This window comes from Neofelis nebulosa, chromosome 4 (assembly GCF_028018385.1).
Source record: "Neofelis nebulosa isolate mNeoNeb1 chromosome 4, mNeoNeb1.pri, whole genome shotgun sequence".
NCBI classification, from domain to species: domain Eukaryota; kingdom Metazoa; phylum Chordata; class Mammalia; order Carnivora; family Felidae; genus Neofelis; species Neofelis nebulosa.
In genome coordinates, this window is record NC_080785.1 from 92,267,060 (window position 1) to 92,289,613 (window position 22,554).

The window sequence follows — 22,554 nt, forward strand, 5'->3', positions numbered from 1 at the left end:
TTATTTTGCTTAGTTTTACAAGTAATAGACTTCTGTGAGTATCTATAACATATTTATATGTGGGTTTTATCTAAAAGCAGACCTAATTAGTATTTACCCAAAGAAAACAAAAATACTTATTCAAAGGGTTACATACATCCCAGTGTTTAAAGCAGCTTTATCTACAATAGCCAAATTATGGAAACAGCCCATGTGTCCATCCACTGATGAATGGATATAGAAGATGTGGGACATATACAAAAAAAGAATGAAATCTTTTTTTGAATGAATGAAATGAATGCCACAAAAAAAGAATGAAATCTTGCCATTTGCAATGATGTGGATGGAGCTAGAGAGAGTATAATGCTAAGTGAAATAAATCAGAAAGACAAATAGCATATGATTTCTCTCATGTGGAATTTAAGAAACAAAACAAATGAGCAGTGGGGGCGGGGGGAAGTAAAGAGAGAGAGAAACCAAGAAACATATAACTATGTAGTTGAGAACTATATAGTTAACTTAACTATATAGTTGAGAACAAGCCGATAGTTACCAGAGGGTGGGGGTATGGGTAAAAATAGGTGACAGGGGTTAAGGAGGACACTTGTGATGAGCATCGAGTGTTGTCTGGAAGTGTTGAGTCACTGTATTGTGCACCTGAAACAAATATTACGCTACATGTTAACTAACTGGAATTTCAATAAAAACTAAAAAAAATAAAAACAAACTGAAAATAATATATAAATGTAGGCAGTAGCACTAGTTGTGCCTTTATAGGGACAGCTTGTCAAAACGGTGTGTCCTCATTGGCCTTCCAGGGTCTCTTCTGTTTTCTGGCTACACTTACGCACTTAGTGAGCTTGTCATATCCCCTGGCTGTAAATACTGCCTATATGTTGATGCCTCCTGAAATTGACATCACTAGGCAAGGTCCCTCCCTCAAATGGCCGATATATTTATCCAACCGCATATTTGACCTATGCCCTAAGATGTCTAATAGATATCGCAAACCTAGTGCATCCTCGACCTCCTCCCCCATGTCTTCCCCATCTTACTGCACCTTGGCCAGAAGCCTTGGGATTCATACTGACTCTTGTACTGAAATCTCCTTCGGCTGGGTTGTCAATACATGCCTGGTAGAGGTTCTGGCTGCATGACAGAATGTGTATGAGGCAGCTGTTAATATGTAGCAGCATCTCTTTTAAATGAAAGGAGATCAGGGGCTGGAAATCCAGATGCCTTCAGATTTGGACAGTAACATAAAGGAGAAAACGAAGCCAGGATGGGATTTGGGTCAAGCTGGACGACAAGTGCTCCAGCTCAAGATCAGCAGCTAGTCTCCCACAGCTTGTAGCTGGTGCCATGTGCAAATGTGGGCCGGGTGTTGTGAGTCTCCTTCCTGATTTTTCAAGAGAAGCTGAAAATTAAGATTTTTATGAGAAATCTATTTTAAAATGCTGGCAGTTCATTAATCCAACACACACACACACACACACACACACACACACACACACACACACTGCTGGGTTTATTTGGCTTAAAGGCTACCAGTTTTTAACTTCTGAAATAGGATTACCCAGATCATCTGTGTGATATTATCTTTTTTTTTTTTTAAGGTTTCTGAACGCCTGAAAGTGGTAGATGTCATAGGCACCAAAGTATACAACGATGGAGAACAAATCATTGCTCAGGTATAGTCCTTTTTAGGTAGTTCACCTTAGGGTTATATTCCGAAAGGTTCTTAACATGTGGCAGATCTTGACCAATTTTTCATATGTGTCTATAATTAGTATGCAGTGATGGATTAAATGATTATTAGTTCCACCAAATGACCTGTTAAAAGTGGTTTAATTTATAGCCATTAAGCTATCTGAATATTTTTGTTTATATAATTAAGTCCCGATGAACATGTATTAAATCATCACATGGATTTCTGGATAATTTTATTATTTGTATGTGACATGAAATTCAAATATATCTAAACAATAAGATGTTGTTAATGATCAGAAAAAACAGGTGGGTATTCCTTGAGATAGTAAGGACCCAGTAGGTGCACTGGGAGTTATTGCAGAGTTTTGCACGATGAGTTCATGATGAGACCTCCTGGGGCTGCTCCCTGATAAAATTAATCAAGAAGGGAACACACTGCACCCTGTACTTTTTAGGTTTCCAGGCACTAAATTGGGGCCAATGTGCTGTTTAACCCCTAAAGCTTTTCTAAGATCCCAGTTGTAACCTTGGTTACAATAGAGCTGCGGAGAAGTAGGATTTATGAAAACAGTTGAAGTTCACAGACACAGCTACAGATCTTGTATTAACTTGTATTTCCTAGTTACAGTTTTGAAGTATTGAGTGAATGATTTAAACAGATTTTAAAAGATTCTGTAATATTTGTATCCAGATATTGATACCATATTATAATCTTTATCTAAAATATTGTCTCTTCTGGGGTGCCTGGCTGGTTCAGTCAGTAGAGCATGGGACTCTTGATCTCAGGGTCGTGAATTTGGGCCCCACGTTGGGCACGGAGTCTACTTTAAAAAAATAAAAAATAAAGAATACTGTCTCTTGATATATGTGAAACAAGATTCAAGGTCTGTGAGACTTGAGAAAAGAATAATTTTTTAGAAGGAAAATAAGTAAATCGCTCTCTCTCTACTATCATACATATGCATGTATACACAGATTAGTCAGGGATTGGAGAGAAGTGGAGTCAAATTAGAGAACAAGGCGAAGGTTCTACAAAGGTGAAAAATAACAAAGTACAGAGCACTTTTGAAATGACTTTTTTAGCCTTTTATTTTGTAATAATTACAGATTTGTGGTAAGTTGCAAAAGTCAGAGAGGTCTCATGCCCTTCTCCCCCACTGTCTGACGGTGCGTCTTGTATCACTACAGTTCAATGTCACACCTAAGGAACTGACAGTGGTACGATCCATAGACCCTGTTTCACCACTTTTACATCGTTTTGAGCGCAGTTTTCTTTTCTTTTCTTTTCTTTTCTTTTCTTTTCTTTTCTTTTCTTTTCTTTTCTTTCTTTTCTTTTTTATTTTAGAGAGAGTGCACACAAGTTGGGGAGTGGCTCAGAGGGAGAGAGAGAGAGAGAGAGAGAGAGAGAGAGAGAGAGAGAATGAGAATATCCCAAGCAGGACCAATGTGGGGCTCAATCCCACCCCTGAGATCATGAACTGAGCCGAAATCAAGAGTTGGAGGCTTAACCAACAGAACCACCCAGGTGCCCCTAGAGCACGTTTTTTTTAAAAAAATGCCTAGGGGCACCTGGGTGGCTCTGTAGGTTGAGCGTCTGACTTCGGCTCAGGTCATGATCTCACGGTTTGTAGGTTCGAGCCCTGCGTTGGGTTCTATGCTGACAGCTTGGGGCCTGGAGCCTGCTTTGGATTCTGTGTCTCCCTCTCTCTCTGCCCCTCCCTCGCTCACACTCTGTCTCTCAAAAAATGAATAAACGTTAAAAAAATTAAAAAAAAAAAATGCCTGGCTGGCTCAGTCGGTAGAGTGTGCGATTCTTGATCTTGGGGGTTGTGAGTTCGAGTCCCATACTGAGTGTAGAGATTAGTTAAAAATAAAATGTTAAAAAAAAGTAACACAGTAGTCTCTAGACCTATTTTTATTTAAAATACTTGAAAATTTAACATGAAGCTCTGATGAGAGATTATATATTATACTTAGGGTTTACTAAAGATCTTTGTAGATATTAGTTGTCTTTTAAGTGTTTATAAAACATTCATGTCTATATTACATAAACCTAGACAAAAATGTGTAAGCTGATACTGTATTTCTTACATTTTATGTACTAAGGAATTTCGAAAAACCAAAGTTTCTCTAGAATCTCTTTGAGAAGCTCAGAAAAGTCAGGATCTGTTATTTTCTGTATTACACTATTTAAATAGGAAGGTATCATCAGAAATCAACACTCAGTTCACTCAAAACCCAAAAGCAGGAAAAAGCAGGTGTGTAGTTAGAAACGGCAACACTTTCAGAAGCCTTTTTTAGGCTCCCCCCCCCCCCCCCAGGTGGTGTGGAATGTGGCTAAAGAGACAGGGCCAACGTGGATTGCTTCCTGATGAGCCTGGTTGCTTTCTCCTCTTTGAGAGTTTCTCCCCTTTGGGCCACTGGTGCTAATTGCTTGTTATCAGAGGGTGATGCAGGGTGTGCATCTGAGTGCTTCTCCCAGAGCGTAGGAGCGGCCGGCAGAGCGGGAGGTACTACTAGGAAATGGTGCTGCCATTTCTTTCTCTCTCTCTCTCTCTCTTTTTTTTATGTTTATTTATTTTGAGAGGGTGGGGGAGGGGCATAGAGGGAGGGAGAGAATCCCAAACAGGATCCACATGGTCAGCACAGAGCCTCACAGGAGACTCGATCCCACAAACTGTGAGATTATGATCTGAGCCAGAACCAAGTCGGATGCACACTTAAGTGACTGAGCCACCCAGGCGCCCCCAGCGCTGCCATTTCTGACTGTGGACGTGGTCATCCAGGCTGGAGTTGGGGCCAAATTTTTACTTCAGCATTTGCCATGGTTTTGTTTTGTTTTGTTTTGTTTTGTTTTGTTTTGTTTTGTTTTTTGGCTAGTTTTAGCAAGAAAGGCTGTGGTAGGAAGTTTATTAATTTTACAAATGAGCTCATTACTTGTGGTTGTCGAGCACAGCCTTTCAATTTAGACAGAGTCTCTTCCTATGGAGCTTCACTTGTCCGGCACAACCATCTTCACTTTTCGGGGCTTGAGAGGCAAGGGGATTGTTGTCACCCGAATTTGCATTTTTACCCTCGGTGCTTGTTTCTTTCTTACAGGGAGATCTGGCAGATTCTTTTTTCATTGTAGAATCTGGTGAAGTGAAAATCACTATGAAAAGGAAGGTAAGTGTTGGCAAGTCCCAAACACCCATGGGGAGCAAGGAACACCATAGGTTTCCTTTCTGACGCTTTAGACTAAGGTTAGCTCGGTTTTCATAAGCTGAGTCAAAGCGCATGCTCTTACTTCCCTTGTCAGGGCAAATCCGAGGTGGAAGAGAATGACGCAGTAGAAATTGCTCGGTGTTCCCGGGGACAGTACTTTGGAGAACTTGCTCTGGTCACTAACAAACCCCGAGCAGCTTCGGCGCACGCCATCGGGACCGTCAAATGTTTAGGTAGGAGTCACAGCACTGTATGTGCTCCTCCGGGTGGAAGCTATTCGGTCTGCCTTTTATGTATTCATGTTGCTGTACTGATGGTCTTACTGGGTTCACACGTTTCACAGTCCCCACTAGAGAGAACAAAGTAAGGACTCATTGCATTATGAAATCGATTTGTGGGAGGCCCTTGTTTTTTTTTTTTAATTAAAATATTAAAAAAATTTTTTTTGATGTTTATTTTTGAGAGAGAGAGAGAGAGAGAGAGAGAGAGTGTGGGGGAGGGATAGAGAGAGAGGGAGACACAGAATCCGAAGCAGGCTCCAGGGGCCTCGAACCCACAAACCGTAAGATCATGACCTGAGCTGAAGTTTGGTGCTGAGCCACTCAGGCACCCCTAAAATAATTCTTTTTAAAAAAATGGTTTAATTTTGAGAGAGCAAGAGCATGCACCCACGGGGTGGGGGAAGTGGGGGAGAGGGAGGGGAGAGAGAATCCCAAGCAGGTTTCACACTGTCAACTCAGAGCCTGTTGGGGGGCTCGATCTCATAAACTGAGATCATGACCTGAGCCGAAGTCACGAGTCAGATGCTTAACTGACTGAGCCACCCAGGCACCCCGCCCTTAGTTTTTTCTTTAAAATTTTTCACATACCTATTTTCTCCTGTTTTCTTCTTTCATATAGGTGTGAAATGGCATCTTGTTTTAGTAAAGAATTCTGAGTATGGAGTTTTATGTCTAGTTTTTCAAATAAAGTTTGTGTTCCTCAAAAAAAAAGCCAGAATAGTATTTTTATAGCATACATTAAGGTCTCTGGGCAAAGCTGGAAGCTCTTTGGGAGTACTTCCTCGTCCTGGTCCCAGGAAACCATGGTTTCAGGTTTGTCAGAATGCAGCAAAATCTTCTTTATTGTTCAACTTCTTATTTCCTAGCAGCAGAGATGCTGTCCTCAAATGGAAGACGTCTGTCTGTATCTGAGATCCATATATGAGAAAGCACTTACTTTAATGGTGAAAAATGGAATTCAGGAGTCCATGTAGATGACATTTTAAGAAAAATTGATTCAACAGTAATTAGCCACTCTGTGTTCTTATTCACGGTTCAGTAGAATAAACTTGGCTTCAATGTTCTTTTTTTTATGTTTATTTTGAGAGAGAGAGAGACAGAGACAGAGACAGAGTGTGAGTGGGGGGAGGGGCAGAGAGAGAGGGAGACACAGGATCTCAAGCAGGGTCTAGGCTCTGAGCTGTCAGCACAGAGCCCAACGCAGGGCTCAAACTTAACAAACCATGAGTTCATGACCTCAGCCGAAGTCAGATGCTTAACCGACTGAGCCACCCAGGCACCCCAGCTTTAGTGTTCTTAAGATCTGAGGGTCCCTTCAGAATCAACTTCCTAGAGGAACCCCTTTTTAAAGGGCTCAAGTGTTACACCTGGATGAAAAAGAAGGTAGTGAGAAACTGACAGGTAATTTTCCTGAGTATAGACATTAGTTAGAAAGAGTAAAGGTGAAGTGAAGTGAGTGAAATCCCATTATTTTTTTCCTATAACAGATTTATTCTCATTAAAGAAAATTTGAGAAATACAGAGAAGTAGGAAAATCCCTTACCACCACTACCAACCCCCAGTGATTTCCACATCCTCATATAATTCCTCATCTTTTTTATTTGCATGGGTTTTCTGTTTTTAAAGTGTTGTAAACCGTTGTTTTTCATTTACTGTACCTTACGCTCTTATTTTATTTCTCATTTTATCAAATTGTAACATTCTGTTAGGTAAACATCCACATTATGAGTTAATTGGTCTCCACTGGCGATTTTGGGGGTTTGGGCTCCATATTTTTTCGGGGGGGAGCAGGTTTTGTGTCTGTGCGCACAGACTACTTTTCCATGTATAGGATTTTTCCTTAGAAATGGTTCTCGGGAGTAGGCTTTCTTTTTACAGAGTTCACTGTATACTCCCAGCCCTCTTGACCTGTGCTGATGTACGTGCTACTGGCAGTGCAAGAGTGTCCACTCCCTCCGCTCTTGTGAACAATGTCTCTTGTACCTTTGCAAATTTGAAAGGCAAAAGAAAAAAAAAGTTTTAATAAAAATTTGCACTTCTACAGTAGAGAGTGTGATCATAGTTTCTACGAGTATATTATAAATTGAGTTTTTAAAAATGCATGAGACAGACCAGGAAAGTGACATACAGCATATACTTACAAGTGGAGAAGAGCATTCTGGCTGCTGTTTTGAATTGGCTAGGCGATAGTATAAGAGAGTAAACGTTACACAAGGTAACACCAGGTCTTTACAGCATAGCGTTGTAAGTAAGCCCCGAGAAGGAAGAACAGTAGAAGAAAAAAAGGCCTTGCCACCTTTGAGGACAGTTCATGTTACTGAGGTGGTGAACTATTTTTTAGGGGGGTCTGGGTGGCTCAGTCGGTTAAGTGTCTGACTCTTAATTTCGGCTCAGGTCAAGATCTCACAGTTTGTGAGTGTGACCCCCACATCGGGCTCTGCACTGACAGCATGGAGCCTTTTGGGATTCTCTGTCTGCCTCTCTCTCTGCCCCTTGCTCTCACTCACTCTCTCAAAAATAAATTTTAAAAAACAACAACAACAACAACAGGTTTTTAGAATTACCAGACTTCGCCATTATAGTCCCTTGTTTTTTTCTTACCCGAGACCAGGAGCCTCCCAGCAACCTAGCATTGCACAATCCCATTGTCAAGGGAACACTGGCTGTTTATTTTCTGAAGTGGAACATTTTTATCCTTGTGCCCTTTTCTTATATTTGATATTTATCTAAAAATACCAATGCAGCGTCACCTGGGTGGCTAAGTCGGTTAAGAGTCTGACTTTGACTTGGGTCATATCTTACAGTTTATGGGTTCAAGCCCTGCTGACAGCTCAGAGCCTGGAGCCTGCTTCGGATTCTGTCTCTCCCTCTCCCTCTCCCTCTGCCCTTCCCCTGCTCATGCTCCATCTCTCTCCTTCCCTCTCTCTCTCTCTCCCTCTCCCTCTCTCTCTCAAAATAAAACATTAAAAAAAATAAAAATAACCATTGCATTCCTGACACATGCAGAATGGGTATCCTAAATGACTTTGCAATTTTTCAGATTTGCAAAGAATGTTACATTTCTTTTTCTTCTCTCCTCTCCTTCTCTTAGCCATGGATGTGCAAGCATTTGAAAGGCTTTTGGGACCTTGCATGGAAATTATGAAAAGGAACATTGCCACTTACGAAGAACAATTAGTTGCCCTGTTTGGAACTAACATGGATATTGTTGAACCCACTGCATGAAGCAAAAGTATGGAACAAGACCTATAGTGACAAAATTACACAGTAGTGGTTAGTCCACTGAGAATGTGTTTGTGTAGATGCCAAGCATTTTCTGTGATTTCAGGTTTTTTCCTTTTTTTACATTTACAACGTATCAGTAAGCAGAGTAGTGATTTAATACTCTATAGGCTTTAACATCACTTTCTAAAGAATAGATCAAAACAATATTGACATACTGATGAAATGACTTTGTACTCCACAAAATTATGATCTCAGTGAGAGGTTTATTCAAATGATTGTAATATATTGAAAGTATCTGTGTGCAAGAAGATAATTGAAGGGTGTTACCATGGGCAACATGTGTTCATGTGGACTCCCTCGGATTGCTGTGTTAGTGACTATGCCCATGTAAAAGGGAACTTGGCAGTGAACCATGCTCTACAGCATGGCATCACATTCTTTTTACAACTCGCTATATATATAGTAAGTACAATTTTAATCATTTTTGTTTTCAAGTTTTTCTGGCTTGATAAGTTATGTGCTGGCCTTGGACTATGGCATAAAACATCATATGCAATTTTAAAACCTTTTATATTTTTGCAATAAAGTACGTTTTGACTTCTTTGGCCTAACGTCAGTAACCTACATGTTCCAGTGGTTTTAAGGACGGGCAATGTAGTCATTATGATAATAGGGAAGAGTCTTTTTTAGAGGAGAGATCATTAACACAGTTTCCTCATAAAACATATATCTACTTCCTTTTTTCATTGTATAGTTCTCTGTACTCTTAAAAAATTTGAGTTCGACATTTAATGTCACAGTTTTTTTTAAAGCTATTTAAACTTGTCTTATAGAAGCTGAAGATACTACATATGTTGGGGGGGGGGAACTGTCCTATACCAAAAATATTTTGGAGTCCTTATCTACACGCCCACGGGATATTTCTCAGTTCTTCACTAGGCATACATAACACAGTCCTCTGCAGACATCTGTTCCCTTGGGTTTCCTTTATGGTGGTAGAAATAAATTTTTATAAACCATACATAAAGATAAAAGGAATTTCTGCCCAGTCCAGATGTACCATTAGACCTTGCCATTTGCATTAACGTAGACTCAAATGTGCAGGATGAACTCAGTTGTATAAATTTTCATTGATAATTGATATGCTTATTATTCTGCTATATAAGATGAATTAAATTCCACTCAACCAAAGCAGTATTATTCTTAACGTGATTTCTAGGCTCACATGACCACAGTGTTTGGAGAGCTTAATTCTAACCAGTTGTTCACTTTTAAATGAGCAATTTCATTTTGGGGAAACAGGTTTTAAAAAAACATATACCTGGGTAAAAATATTCTGTGGCTGTTATAGTGTGGTGTTATTAGAGAATGTTTATGGTCTGATATAATGAAAATATGGCTAAAATAGGTTCATTGGGTCATGTATATGTAAACAATATGTAAAGTATAACTTCAACCCCATTTTAGAACACTGATTAACGATTTTGCAAACCTTAATGTAGGAAGAGAGCTTACTACATGAAGATGACTTCTTTTCTACTTCAGATTTTATTTTAAAAGTCATGTCTGTTAGACAAGAAAAAAAAAAAAAAACGCAAAGAACCCACCCAAATTCCTGGTTCATCATTCTGTATTCTTTATCCACTTTTTCAAGATACCTTGTTGCATAAGCTGATTGTTAACTGTTCATGGAATAGCAAACAAATGCCTGTTTAATAGAGAATTCTGACCAAGGCTGTAAATGCCAGTTACATTATTTTCAGTATTGTTGGTTATATTTAAATTTACCTTATAATAAAGCACACTTTTATAATAAAATGTTTTTAATGAAGTTTTTTTTTTTTGTTTTGTTTGTTTGTTTTTCACTAATTTCTTTACTGGTACTTCCGTCGTGCATACTGCACTATGTGAAAGCCTGACTGAGATGTGGCCAATGGGAACCCCCCCCCCCCCCCCCAGCCCGGGCGTAATGCAACCAGGAAACCTGGCTCTTTATAGCAATAGGTTTTTCACAAATTTTAACTATCAGTCATATGTGATATAAACATATAAACAATTATGGTCTGCTGCAGACCATTGGGCCATTTTGGTTAACGAAATAAACCTGGCTAATAGGGAATTTATATGTCAAAGTGTCTAATTAAAATACCTTAAGTTTCACTTGTGGATGTGGATGTCATTATTCAGTCACCAGCCAAGATATTTTACTACTTGGAAATTCTCTGTTGAAGTTTCATTCAAGGATCCAGCATGTGCAACTAAGAAATACTCTGGAAGAACATTCTGTTAACACAAGTGCTTCTCCCTGTTTGTTTTATGGTGTGTGTTTTCTGCAGGTCATGATGAACTAGGGCTTGGTGCATATATTTTTGCAAACGCTACCTGTGATACATGTTGGGTGAATGTATTTGGCTTACTGTTAGAAAGGAGTGGACCATTTAAGGTGTGTAGAAATGTGCAGGGGAGCCACAGGACACGAAGTGAAGGACTCTGGACTTTATTGAAATATGTAAGATTAAGTGCTGAGTCCTTTCTAAAGCATCTTGAAGATACTGATCTAGTTTTCCTAATTTTCTCAAGAAATGTTATATTTTCTTTTAATTTTTTTTAATGTTTATTTATTTTTGAGAGAGAGACAGAGAGAGACAGCACGAGGGAGACACACAGTCCAAAGCAGGCTCCAGGCTCTGAGCTGTCAGCACAGAGCCATACTCGGGGCTCGAACTCACCAGCTGTGAGATCATGACCTGAGTCCACCCACGTTGGACACTTAACCGGCTGAGCCACCCGGGCACCCCAGGAAATGTTATACTTATAACAAGGACTAGATGACCTTTGGCACTTAAAGTTAACCATGTGTAATCCCAGAGGGGTAAGTAATACATCTGGATAAGCCATGGCTTTGTTAAATGACTGAAGAAGGAATTCTAAAATCTAAATAAAATGTTAGTACCTAAGGGAGAAATGGAATTCTTAACACATAAGGGAGAAATAGAATAATCAAGAATGCTGGCTTCTGAAATTAAGAGAGTATGAAGTACATACAGCCTGATGTTGAATATCAGAATTTTGACCCAAACAGATTGGAATAGGAGACCACCTTACCTCTTCCAGGATGTTTTTAAAGGCAGCAAAACTGGTTGGGCAACTGAAACTCTATGGTTGTTAGTCTTAATAGGTACTTTAAAAAAAAAAAAAAAAAACCTTAAAAGTATAACGAGTTATGGAAGCATAAACAGTAAAGTATACCAGGTATTTGCAGAAGTCTTATGTGCCCAACAATAACTATGGGAGCTTAAATCAATTCAGTCTGTGTAAGTGAGGAGAATCAGTGACTTTGCCCAAATCAGTTACCTGGTGAGTCCATAGCGGAACTCCCAGACAGCTGACATCTCTTGGTTTCCTGTGCAATTCTTGGTCTCCTAGGCTTTCCTATATTGAACCTATGGAGAAATTTGCATCAAATTTGCAGCACAGGTGTAGTACGATGCTTGAGAGGAAAACTTTATTTGACCAACAGATCTGGGTTTTTCTGTTCTTTTTTTATGCTGTAAATACATAAAGCCTAAAATTGCTAGGAAATCCTGAAGATGCATGTAACATTTACATTTAGGAAAACATGATGTATGCTGTGGAAGGAACTGTCTGCACCATCAAAAAGTATCCAAAAAAGGACACTTACTAGGTAGGTGGCTTCTCTACGTTGTGGTTTAACCACAACCTGAGCATTGCCATCACACCCCCCTCCCCAAACCCCCCAAGACATACTGCAAAATGTATATACGTGAAATGTGTTAGTATCAATTAGAACGGAGTTGTTATAGTAAGTAAATGAAATTTTACTCTTAACTGCAAAAACGGAAAATGAGTTTTTTTTTTTCCAGAGGCCAGCAAAAGCTTAAAGTATGAGCTGGAAATGGACTCAGATGACAAAAGCAATAACCTAGAAGTGAAACTCTTTTAAGTGTTTTCTGTTCAACATCCAAAAAAAAAAAAAGTTCAAGTAGAACCCTTGAGTTTATGAGCAGTAACTATGGTCAAAAATCTTGGATAAAGTTGCTTCTGATTGCTGGTTTTCGGTCTTTGTCCTAATTGGAAACCCACCTAGATCCCGCTGAGGAGCGAGAGGAGAAACATGTCTCCCCAGAACGCCACAGCCTCTGTTAGGCCTCTCCTTTCCAGATGCCTCTATTCTTGAAATGTATACAAATGTCATGTTTTAAAGCCAAGCAATTATTTTAGGAGAGATGCTCACTACAGAGACCTCTTTGGCAAATCTTTTTCTTGTAATTTGTCCTTAAATTAGCTGAACTTAAATAGCTTCCACATGTTTATTACTACAGCATGTTGTGATAGGCTGTGTAACTTGAAGGAATGGAAGTAGATAAGACAAATTTTGTATGCCTACGTGTGACTGGCACGGAGGGAGACGGAATGAGTGGGAATTGCACTTATCTTGTAAGCAGGTGAGACCTGCCCTCTTATAATAACGATGCATGTGTAGAGCAAGGACACAGCACACGGAAGCTTGTTCAGTCAGTGTTCAAAACCACACAGGGCATACAGTGTAACACATAATCTGCTATACTAAGATTTGTGCTACTTGTTTCCTCCTAACTTCTCGTTCCCTGGTTCAGCAGGCATCTACTGATTGAGAGCTCAGACAGCAAGATGCATATGAGATAGTGGCGGGGGAAGGAGGAGGTGATGTATATGTTGGAGGGTGACCAATGGAAGCAAAAATATGAAGTGTGGCACAGTGTGATAAGACTTGTGGTTTTAATTGCTTCTTATCGGGCTTGCCTCTAAAACGAGGTTCTTACGACTGGCAACAAAAAGAAAACACATAGATGAGGGCCTAGGGTAACAGACATGAGGAGAAAATACATGGGAGTTTTGTGTTAGTTCAGATAACAAGAATGATCTCAAACACATGAGAAGTCATTTGAAAGACAAAAACCTTCATATTTCTGCTTCTAAATTTTATAAATAGGAAGTAGGATTAAGTTGAAATTGTTGCCTTCTCTAAATGTTCACATTCTCATTAAAACCAAATTGGACAACTTAACAAGAACTGAGGGCAACTGAGGCCACAAAGGGTAGTCTCCTGTGTCCTGAAGACACTCAAGTTTATTTTTCTTGACTTGGATCTCCTAAACCCCACACAGGTTCAGCAGTTTTACCTAAATTTCTTGCCTGTACGGCAGCTCATTATCTAAAGTTGCATCCATTCTTTTCTCCTCCCAGTTCCCAAGTCCATTCTTTCCAACATTCCCCGCCTCAGCAATCAATACTCACCCACAAGTCCTATCCAGCCTAGAAACCCAACAATCATTTTTTAAGAAGATTTTAGGTAATCTCTACACCCAACCTGGGGCTTAAACCCACAACGCTGAGATCAAGAATCGCATGCTCTACCGATTGAGCCATGTTGTCTCCTCCCAACCAACCTCCCCCCCCCCACCCCCCCCCACCCCCGTCCCAGCCAACAATCATTCTTCAGTTCTCCTTTTCTCCTTAGTTCTTCCTCCTAAAGGCAATAGTGTTGAGACATTCACTTACACTGAAGAAAGGTCTTGCTTTATGGTCATCTGAGTATAATTTAAACTCATAGTTGAATCAAGAATTACAAGCACAACAGACATACTACTCCTTTCTAAAATGGCACTCATAGGCTCCTAGGCATTTCCTTACAATTTGAGTGTACCTGAATACTTGGAATTATAACATTATTATTATTATTTTTTTTTTTTTTTTTTTTGAGAGAAAGAAAGCTCACACATTGGGGGAGGAGGAAAGAATCTTAAGCAGGCTCCACGCTCAGCATAGAGCCCAACGTGGAACTTGATCCCATGACCCTGGGATCATGACATGAGCCGAAATCAAGAGTTAGATGCTCAACCGACTGAGCTACCCAGGCACCCCTAAAATTAATTTGTTTTAGTGTATAGTGGATATGGAAGACTATTTCTTTTTTTTTTTTTTTAATTTTTTTGACCTTTATTTATTTTTGAGACAGAGAGACAGAGCATGAATGGGGGAGGGGCAGAGAGAGAGGGAGAGACAGAATCGGAAGCAGGCTCCAGGCTCTGAGCCACCAGCCCAGAGCCCGACGCGGGGCTCGAGCTCACGGACCGCGAGATCCTGACCTGAGCCGAAGTCGGACGCTTAACCGACTGAGCCACCCAGGCGCCCCTGGAAGACTATTTCTAAGAGTTTAAATAATCTACCAAGAGAGAAACTATCTGAAAATTTGGGGCACTATTTTAGATCATACATGTGTTCCACTTCCTAGTTTTAGTACAGATGGTCCCATGTGGTTTGACTCACAATTTTTTGACTATATGATGGTGCAAAAGCAATGTGCACTCAGTAGAAACTGTACTTTGAATTCTGATCTTTTCGCAGGCTAGCAGTGTGCAGGGAGATCCTCTCTCATGACCCTGGGTAGGGCAGCCAGCCACAGCTCCCAGTCACCCACATCTGGTTATGAGGGTCCACAAACCATACAGTAACAGCCATTCTGTTTCTCACTTTTAGGACAGTATTCAATAAAATGCATGAGATAGTCAACACTTGATTATAAAATAGCCTTGGTGGGAGGTGATTTTGCTCAACTGTCGATTCATGTAAGTGTTTTGAGCCTTCTAAATGTTCATTTCCTTTTTAACAATTTGAACAGCGATATTCTCAATATGTAAACAATGCCCTGTACTTGAACTTAATCTTTCTTAGTCCAGCAAAGTAGTCATTGGTGTGCCAAATGTAGTGGAATTGAGGCAAATACGTTGTTAAATTCTTAAATTAGGTAGTAAAGTGGTACTACTACCTTATAATACTACTTTAGGTAATAAAGTTATGGTTAAAGGTAGTAAAAAAAAAGATAAATCTTAACAAATCAGCACTTCATGTTTTTTTTATGAAAACAAGTATTTTACAAACTGCTGGAAATACATTTTGATTTTAAATGACCACTTCTTGGCATAGTTTATTATGTGTTCTTTAATTGTATCTGTTTTAGTGAAAGAGTAGAATTTACATATATTTTCAAGATCTTACTAGTTTTTTTACTTTGATCTTTGTTCTGGGTTATGAGTTGGTTGGTTTTACTAGACACCAAGAATTAATGATGATGTTCCTGTTAAATATATATGAGGTACTACTGTGGTCATTTAGCTTCCCAGGAAAGTCAAAAGACAGAACTAATTATTCACTTTAAAGGTGTAGAGATTTTTTTTTAAGTAGGCTTTATGCTCAGTGGAGAGCCCAACACTGGGCTTGAACTCATGACCCTGAGATCAAGACCTGAGCTGAGAGATCCAGAGTTGGACACTTAACTGACTGAGCCCTGCAGGTGCTCCAGAGCTGTAGAGATTCTAATACTGATATTTAATCAGTTGTGACTGAAATGTCAGAATTTTAGTCCCCAGTGACTTAGACAAAAATGAAAGTATGTGAAAATATTTCAATCTTTGTAGGCTCATCAATTGGCAAAGTGGTCAGCAAATAATAGGAACTAAGTATTTCTGCATGAGTGAATGAAAAAAAAAACTTTACAGAACTATTAAAAGGTAATTATTTATAATAATGTAAAAAATCTTGATCTGAAGTTGAAATTATTCTTCCCATCACTGTGTTCACTGATAAAAACATCTCCAGTAAAGCTTTTGGTAAGAACTTTCAGATAGAAAACCATTTATTTATTTAATTTATTTTGAGAGAGAGACAGAAAGCATGAGCAGGGGAGGGGCAGAGAGAATCCCAAGCAAGCTCAGTTCTGAGCACTGAGCAAAATGCTAGGCTCAGTCTCACAAACCACAAGATCATGACCTGAGCTGAAGTCAACAGTCATAACCAACTGAGCCACTTAACCAACTGAGCCACCCAGGTGCCCCATTGGATAGAAAACCTTTTAAAATAAGGTAAGGTTCAGCTAAAAACAGACCTCATGGTTTATGCAACACATAGGGGTAAGGAGTGGCTCAGGCTTTTCAAAGCTCGTTTTGGGGGGAAGGAAAGCTGATTTTCAGTTTCCTTGTGGGAGTAAGACATAAATACTTCAAATTTTAATTTTAAACGATTAGGTAAATTCCACGATTTCTCTTTTTGTCAAAAAATGAAACACTGCAGAGGTACAGCAACCCTCCACTGCAAGGAGAAAAAAAGGAAGAAAAAAGAAAAAGGCAGGGTCACAGTCTAGTTCTTTTTTGGATCCCTCTATTATCTCTGAAAGATAATAAGTTCAAACCCTGTCCTTTCTTCTCAGTGAAAAATTTAGGTGTTTTGCTGGCCCTCAATTATTTTTAGGAAAAAAAGTTACTATTTGTGAATACAAGAACATAAATCTTTGATCATAGGGTAGACAGAACTATTTTAAAATAATTTCATTTCAAGGCTTCCAACAGGGAACCCCTAAAAGAACTGTAAAACTTTTTTCACCATGAGAATTATTTGGGATTTCTTGATTCATTGTGGCTTTCAGGCAGATTTAAAAATTCGAGAAATGCAGGGTGCCTGGGTGGCTCAGTTGGTTAAACTTCTGACTTCAGATCAGGTCATGATCTTGTGGTTTGTGACTTTGAGCCCCATATTGGGCTTTGTGCTGAGAGCTCTGAGTGTGGAGCCTGCTTTGGACTCTGTGTCTCCCTCTCTCTGCCCCACCCCCTCCCCTCTTCTTTCTCTCAAGAATAAACATTAAAAAATTAAAAAAAAAAAAAAACTTCAAGAAATGTAGGGGGGGTAGTGTTTAAAGGAATAATCAGTTATGGTTAAGGGCTCTTTTCAGTGGTTTGACTTTATAGATTTCTAACTAATGTAAGTTTTCCTCTTAATTCTAAGCATGCATACAGTGATCTAAAGATATAAAACCTGAAGCATAGCTTAAATGATTAAACACTAAAAGTTCAAAGAAAAAAAAACTTAATAATGCCTTTTGAATGTTAATGGTAAAAACAATTATAGACTCCGTGGACTGTGATGGCCAGCCATGTTTAAAGTGAAGTTGACTATAAAGCCAGGGAAGCCATCCTCCTCTGATGAGTCAGAGTATTAGTAACTTAAGGAGGAACTCCTAGTGGCAACGAAGTGGAAAGACATTTTTCTTTCATCAATGGGAAGTCGTCTGGAGGAAAACACTGGTTGGTTAACAAAAACTTACCAGGGAAACTTGGATGATTCACAAATTCAGTTTAGGTCACACGTTACGCCTCTATTACCTTAACGAGCAAGCTGGCCAACATGGAAAATACCGCTTTGGGTTGCCTCAATTTCTAAGTCAATAGTAATCGTCCACCCCCTTACAGCTTTATAAATTCTCCAGACCCTGAACTTTTCTCTGTTAGTCCCCAAGCCTTTCAGTGCCTGGCATACAGCCAGCATTCAACAAATCTTGGGTGAACTGATCAGAGCTGGCAAAGAAACCCTCTCAAGTTGCTCTCCGGGGGGTGGCCAGGAAAGGGTCGTGATAAAGAAATTCTAGTTCTTCCCATTGGAGCCCGATACCACCTTTATTATCCCCATAATGCCTGGGGCTGTGATTTGTGGGTGGCTTGGTCCCTCGCGAGGCTGCACTGCTTCCGCCTGTGCAGTCATCTCCTTCCCCTCGCACCAAAACAATACCTTGGCCTCCTGCCAAACTTTGAGCAGCGAGCGACTCTGCCTGTTTATGGCCCGAAATGGGTGCTGCGAGAGACTGGGGCTCTCCGAGTGCTAGGAGAGGCCCAGAGGAAGAGAAGAGGCCAAAGCTTTAAAACACTCGCTTCCTCCGCCCCCTCCCTTTTGTCCCAGACACCAAAACAAACGAGCTGATACACGTGTCCCTATGACTCTTGTTTACTATCAAGACAGCGCTGTGCACGCCCTTCTGGGATACGTAGTCCAACTAGTTTCTCTCGCCTGCAGTTTCCCAGAAGAACAGAGCAAGGCTGAGACTACGAATCCCACAATCCATTTCGGGGGCAAAGTTTGGCTTAGGTCCCCGAAGTCTCGGCAGCAATCCAATCCGAAGCGCTCACTCTAGTGATTGACACGCCGTCTTCTCCAGTAAACACAACACAAAAGTCAATACAAGCCCGCCTCCCGAGACGGACCACGGTATCACCCAATGGGAAAGGGGAATGATCGAATGGCAGTTCCGTGGACCAATAAGAGGGCGAAAGAGCGGGGCGAAGGCTCAGCCCCCGGGGGGTTGAGGGAGGGGGAAGACGAAGCTTGAAAGACTTGGTAATGGCGACGGGTTTGGTAAGTAGGAAAGTTTCGGTGGAGGAATGAGAGAGGCGACGGGAGTAGTAAGGCGCGCCAGGGAGACCGGCGTCAGTCGGAGAGGGGATATACAAGCGGCTGGCGGTGTTGTCGTGTCCAGGGCGGCCCGCGCCGAGGCTGCCCTCACTCCGCGGCTGGTTTGTTGTCTTTCAGTTCGGGAAGGGGTGGGGGTGGGGAAGGGAGGGGCAGAATCCCGAGGGGACCGGGCGGCCGGGCGAGCTCTGGTCTGCGCTCCTCTTGTGCGAAGGGCTGCCCTCACAGTGGAAGCAATTAACCGTCCGGTAACTGCCCGCGGCGAACCCACCGGACCGGCACCTCCCGCGAGCTCACCTGGGCTTCGCGGCGGCGCGGCCCGAGGGGGGTCTCTGGGGCGGGGGCTGGGAGGAGTCGGCGAGGTCGGCGCTCTGGGCCCGGTTGCGCGGTGGGTGGCCCGGCCGGGTGCGGAGATGGGGCGGGCCTGGGCGGGGGAAGGGGCCGACGCGGCGCCGGGGCTGCCCAGGAAAGTTTGACTTCAACTCCGCGAGTGTGGGCGGAGGGTCGGAGGTTGGTCCCGAGTGGGTGGCCGGCCGGGGGTGGGGGACCCCAATGAGGCGCCGCCTCCACGGGGGGCCGAGAGGGGCTCGGGCAGAGCTGGGAAGCTCGCGGAGCCGCTGGGCCCCGGGGCTCATTGTTACGCATTTCGAATGAATGGGCTCCGAGGCGCCTGCGCGGTGCGGCTGAGCTGAGGGGAAAAACAAGCCTGGAGTCCAGGCTGCGGTCACATGATGGGGGGAGGGGAGGGGAAGGCCATGAATGGCGAAAGAAGGTGGGGGATGGACTTGGCGTGAACCGGGAGGCGCTGCCTCTGTGACCGAGAGCCCAGGCTTGGCAGGCGATTCCAGTCTCCGCCTTCCAACCTATGCTGCTGCCCCAGGCAGATTAAAACAAAACAAAAAAGAATCCGGGCGAAATCGACAGTGGGGGCCCGGTTTTTGTAGCTTCCTTAAGCCCTTCACTCTGTATAGGGGATTTCACTCAAGCTGTGCGTTCTACACTGCCTAAGAGTTCGTTCTTCAGGAGTTTTCACCAAGAATCGTTTTTAAAAGCAGCACTGACGACAAGGCAGTACTCCAGTCTTTAGCTCAGGCTGCCACTTAGGCTAAGACCGGAGGAGGGTGGTAGGGAGTTGGGTCTGCTAGGAAGTGTTGGGAGTCCTACCATCAATTCCCGACGAAGTGCCGTAGATTTATTTCCCACTAACGAGCAGTAACGGATGACTCCCAACAGTGGTTTTGAATTAAAATTGCCTTTTAAGAATTAGAATACTTTTAACATTTGTAAATACTTTTCTGTTGCTTAACTATTGATAATGATCTACACTTGTAATGTATTCCTAGTACTTTCATTCCCCCTCCCGTTTTTTGTTTTTGTTTTTTTGTTTTTTTGCTATTGTCTTTTGTTTTAGCTTGCTAACAAGGATGTTGGGGTAGTCTGTTCGGTGTCCTAGACTAAGCTACAGTAGCTTATCCCTCGGTACTTGTGGGTGTGTGGGAGGGTATGTTCCGAGACCCCCTGTGGATGACTGAAACGAGGGAAAGTACTGCTGTTTTTTCTTATGAGGGTTTATAAATTAGTGAGGTATTAATACTAGCTAATAAGAGAACAAATATAACAATACACTGTAATAAAAGTTGTGTGAATGTGGTCTTTCTCAAAATACCTTATTGTCCTGTACTCACTCTTCTTGTGATGATGTGAGCTGATAAAATGCCTGTGTGGTGAGATGATGTGAGGTGCATGACCTAGGCATTGTGACTTAGTTTGGCTGCCATTGACCTTCTGACTGTAGGTCAGAAGGAAGATTGTTTCCAGACTCGGTTGACCTTGGATAACTGAAATCACAAGAGTGAAACCTCGAATAGGGGGAAACTACTGTAATCCATTTTAAATACCTCAGTTCTTCACTTTAGAGATATAAGTTAATTGCAATTACCTTCTCTTCATCCCCGCCCACCTTAGAATTTGAGCTTGGTATGGAAGTCCTTTCCGATTAGGGAAGGACATACAGAAACGCATTCTGCGATATCCTTGCGGGTGGAAAGGATAAAGATTCAGGGAAGAATAGGCATTTGAAAGTAGGAGTCTAATCTCTGTTGGGTCAGTGCCTTTTCTCTCTTTTCTCAGTTCTTTTCAAAAAGAAGGTAGTCACATTCAGTCGTCAGAGTGCTGTTTTCCTCATCCATAAGAATAACTTTGTTCACAGAGCTGTTTTGAGGTTTTTATGAAGTCAGAGGAAGTATGTCAAATGCTCTGTACATAGTAGATTGGCATTTGTAAAACCTAATTTCCTTCTTGTCCATTCACGGAGATTTAGCTATTTCTGGTCCTTTCCACCTGTCCTGTTTCTGAGATTTTGTGGATATTTATTTACCAAAGTTTACAAAACAAAGGCAATGAGACCGTTCCCATCCCCACCCGATAAAAATTTGTAATATTGGACATGACATTTCAAAGCACAGCTGCTGGAGAATTTTACTCTTCCCTTTTGAGAATCTCTGGTCTAGTTGCCGAGTTAAGTCAAAATACAAGGCAAGCTATGTCAAATCCTATAATACCAGAGCAGTATGCAAAAGCATGAATGAACAATAGGGTTAGCTCTACCAGGAGATATTTGAAAGAGGAGCTTGTTTATCAAAATGAATGTCTAATTGGCGTAATTTATGTGGGGGAGAATTTTTGAGTATGGAGTCTTCTAGTATTCTTTTACTGTATCAGGGGCCTTGCTTCCCCCAAATAGTTTGACGGAGAAAAGTCTGAGACAAAAATTTATATTGGTATAGGGATTTGAATTTTGTTTTCAGGTATTTTATTCTTAAAGTTTATTTATTTGTTTATTTTTTGAGAGAGTGCGTGTGTGTTCAACCAGGAGAGGGAGCAGAGAGAGAAGGAGAGAGAATCCCAAGCAGGCACCCTACTGTCGGCACAGAGTCTGACGTGGGGCTCGATCCCATGAACCATGAGGTTATGACCTGAGCTGAAACCAGGAGTCTGACGCTTAACTGACTTAGCCACCCAGGCACCTGTTTTCATGTACATTGTTTAATTCTCCCAGTAGCCCAATGAGATCAGTGTAGGGGCTGGGAGGCCGCATTTAAGCGGCCAGCCCCACAGTACATGGCAAGCAAGAGGGAACCTGCAGTTTGTTGACTTAGCTCTAGACTCCCATTTACCATGCAGTAGACTTGCAGAAGCATCACTTCCATTATCTCAAGACCAAACTTTCTCTTTTTTAATGTTTATTTTAGAGAGGGGGGAGTGGGGAGGGGCAGAGAGAAAGAGGATCAGAAACAGGCCCTGAGCTGACAGCAGACAGCCTGATGTGGGACTGGAACTCAGGAACCGTGACATGACCTGACCGAAGTCAGTTGACTGAACTTTTGATAGCCTGGAGTCATGAAAGGTGCAAATGCAGGGAATGCAAATTCAGTAATTAATTGGTCCCTTTTGTTATTGATGAGTAGCTCTGTTTTGAAATTGAAATATCCTTTCCCAGCTTCCTGTAAGGAATATTGTGAGGGGATGTTGTTAGAGAGCTAGGACTAGCGGCTAGAGAAATGGTAGAGGTTGCAGAAGGTGTTAGTGTGCTGCACATGGTGAGTGGGGACAGTGCAGGGCCTGCTGATGGGGAGGAGAAAATCTATCCTGGAAGGAGGAGAAAGCCAGAAAGCTGTGCAAAGGGAAGGGGAGCACAAGACGGATGCTCCCTGGGGCCCAGAGCAGCTCTGCTGCACACACTGGAGATGGCTCTGAGGAGATACACGTGTGTAGTGTGACCTCTGAACTTCCTGATCAAGGTAAAATGAGAACATGTTCAAGTTGAAGACTGCAGCTGGGGCTGGCCTGCAGATCACATCCT

The 22,554-nt window shown here is 41.7% G+C and overlaps 3 protein-coding genes across 9 annotated transcripts in view; 2 read left to right on the forward strand and 1 right to left on the reverse strand.

Moving 5' to 3' along the window:
• Positions 1-10,230, forward strand: part of PRKAR2B (protein kinase cAMP-dependent type II regulatory subunit beta) — a 104,747-nt gene extending 94,517 nt beyond the window's left edge. For both annotated transcript variants that reach the window (XM_058728775.1, XM_058728774.1), the window contains 4 exons: positions 1,596-1,670; positions 4,789-4,854; positions 4,988-5,126; positions 8,266-10,230. In XM_058728775.1, the coding sequence (XP_058584758.1) occupies positions 1,596-1,670; positions 4,789-4,854; positions 4,988-5,126; positions 8,266-8,399 (414 nt within the window). In that variant the 3' untranslated portion in view covers positions 8,400-10,230. The remainder of the gene's footprint in view (positions 1-1,595; positions 1,671-4,788; positions 4,855-4,987; positions 5,127-8,265) is intronic.
• LOC131511003 (uncharacterized) lies at positions 1,159-21,037 on the reverse strand. 6 transcript variants are annotated; one of them, XR_009261291.1, is made up of 3 exons: positions 18,990-19,633; positions 5,763-5,873; positions 1,159-1,396 (listed from the first exon to the last, which is right to left on the reverse strand). XR_009261291.1 is itself a non-coding variant. In XM_058728778.1 (2 exons), exons 1-2 carry the CDS (start codon positions 19,335-19,337, stop codon positions 1,313-1,315), a joined length of 432 nt encoding a protein of 143 aa, XP_058584761.1. In that variant the 5' UTR covers positions 19,338-19,633; the 3' UTR covers positions 1,159-1,312. The 6 variants fall into 6 exon arrangements, 2 of the variants coding, with proteins under 2 accessions (XP_058584761.1, XP_058584763.1); XR_009261290.1 differs by lacking the exon at positions 1,159-1,396 and adding an exon at positions 5,126-5,242; XM_058728778.1 differs by lacking the exon at positions 5,763-5,873.
• Positions 18,224-22,554, forward strand: part of HBP1 (HMG-box transcription factor 1) — a 30,587-nt gene continuing 26,256 nt past the window's right edge. Inside the window, 1 exon segment of the mRNA XM_058728770.1 lies at positions 18,224-18,638. Within this exon segment, the coding sequence (XP_058584753.1) occupies positions 18,624-18,638 (15 nt within the window). The 5' untranslated portion in view covers positions 18,224-18,623.